The sequence below is a fragment of the Meleagris gallopavo genome, unplaced genomic scaffold (assembly GCF_000146605.3).
Source record: "Meleagris gallopavo isolate NT-WF06-2002-E0010 breed Aviagen turkey brand Nicholas breeding stock unplaced genomic scaffold, Turkey_5.1 ChrUn_random_7180001889056, whole genome shotgun sequence".
NCBI lineage: Eukaryota > Metazoa > Chordata > Aves > Galliformes > Phasianidae > Meleagris > Meleagris gallopavo.
Genome location: NW_011152806.1, coordinates 1 through 327, shown reverse-complemented (window position 1 = coordinate 327; position 327 = coordinate 1). Strand labels below are relative to the sequence as shown.

Here is a 327-nt window from a genome sequence, read left to right as displayed (position 1 = left end):
CGGGCCCGGGGCTCACCTTGATGTGGAAGCGGATGAGGGCCAGGCGGATGCAGTGCGCCATGCAGACGGGCGGCAGGAACCAGACCTTGGGCGGCGGGGTGCCCTTGTTCTGGACGTGGCTGACGATCTGCTGCGCCGTCTGGCGCTCGTTGCCCTGGCGCTTCACCCACTCGTGCAGCCGGGCCTTCTCCAGGGCGCCGTTGAAAAAGACGAAGAGCTCGATGTTGCCGTTGAAGCAGGCCTTGGCCAGGGCCGCCAGGTAGCCCAGCATGTGGTTCCACTGCCCGCCGCTCACCCAGTCCGTGTAGAAGCCGCCGTACAGCCGGT

At 67.3% G+C, this 327-nt stretch overlaps 1 protein-coding gene across 1 annotated transcript; it reads right to left on the bottom strand.

Moving 5' to 3' along the window:
- Positions 1 to 3: 3 nt before the first annotated feature.
- On the bottom strand, positions 4 to 322 carry LOC104916372 (constitutive coactivator of PPAR-gamma-like protein 1; the record flags this gene model as incomplete). Its single annotated transcript, XM_010727415.2, has 1 exon — positions 4 to 322. A coding segment is annotated over one exon (319 nt), but the record flags the coding sequence as incomplete, so codon positions are not given.
- Between the last annotated feature and the right edge of the window lie 5 nt (positions 323 to 327).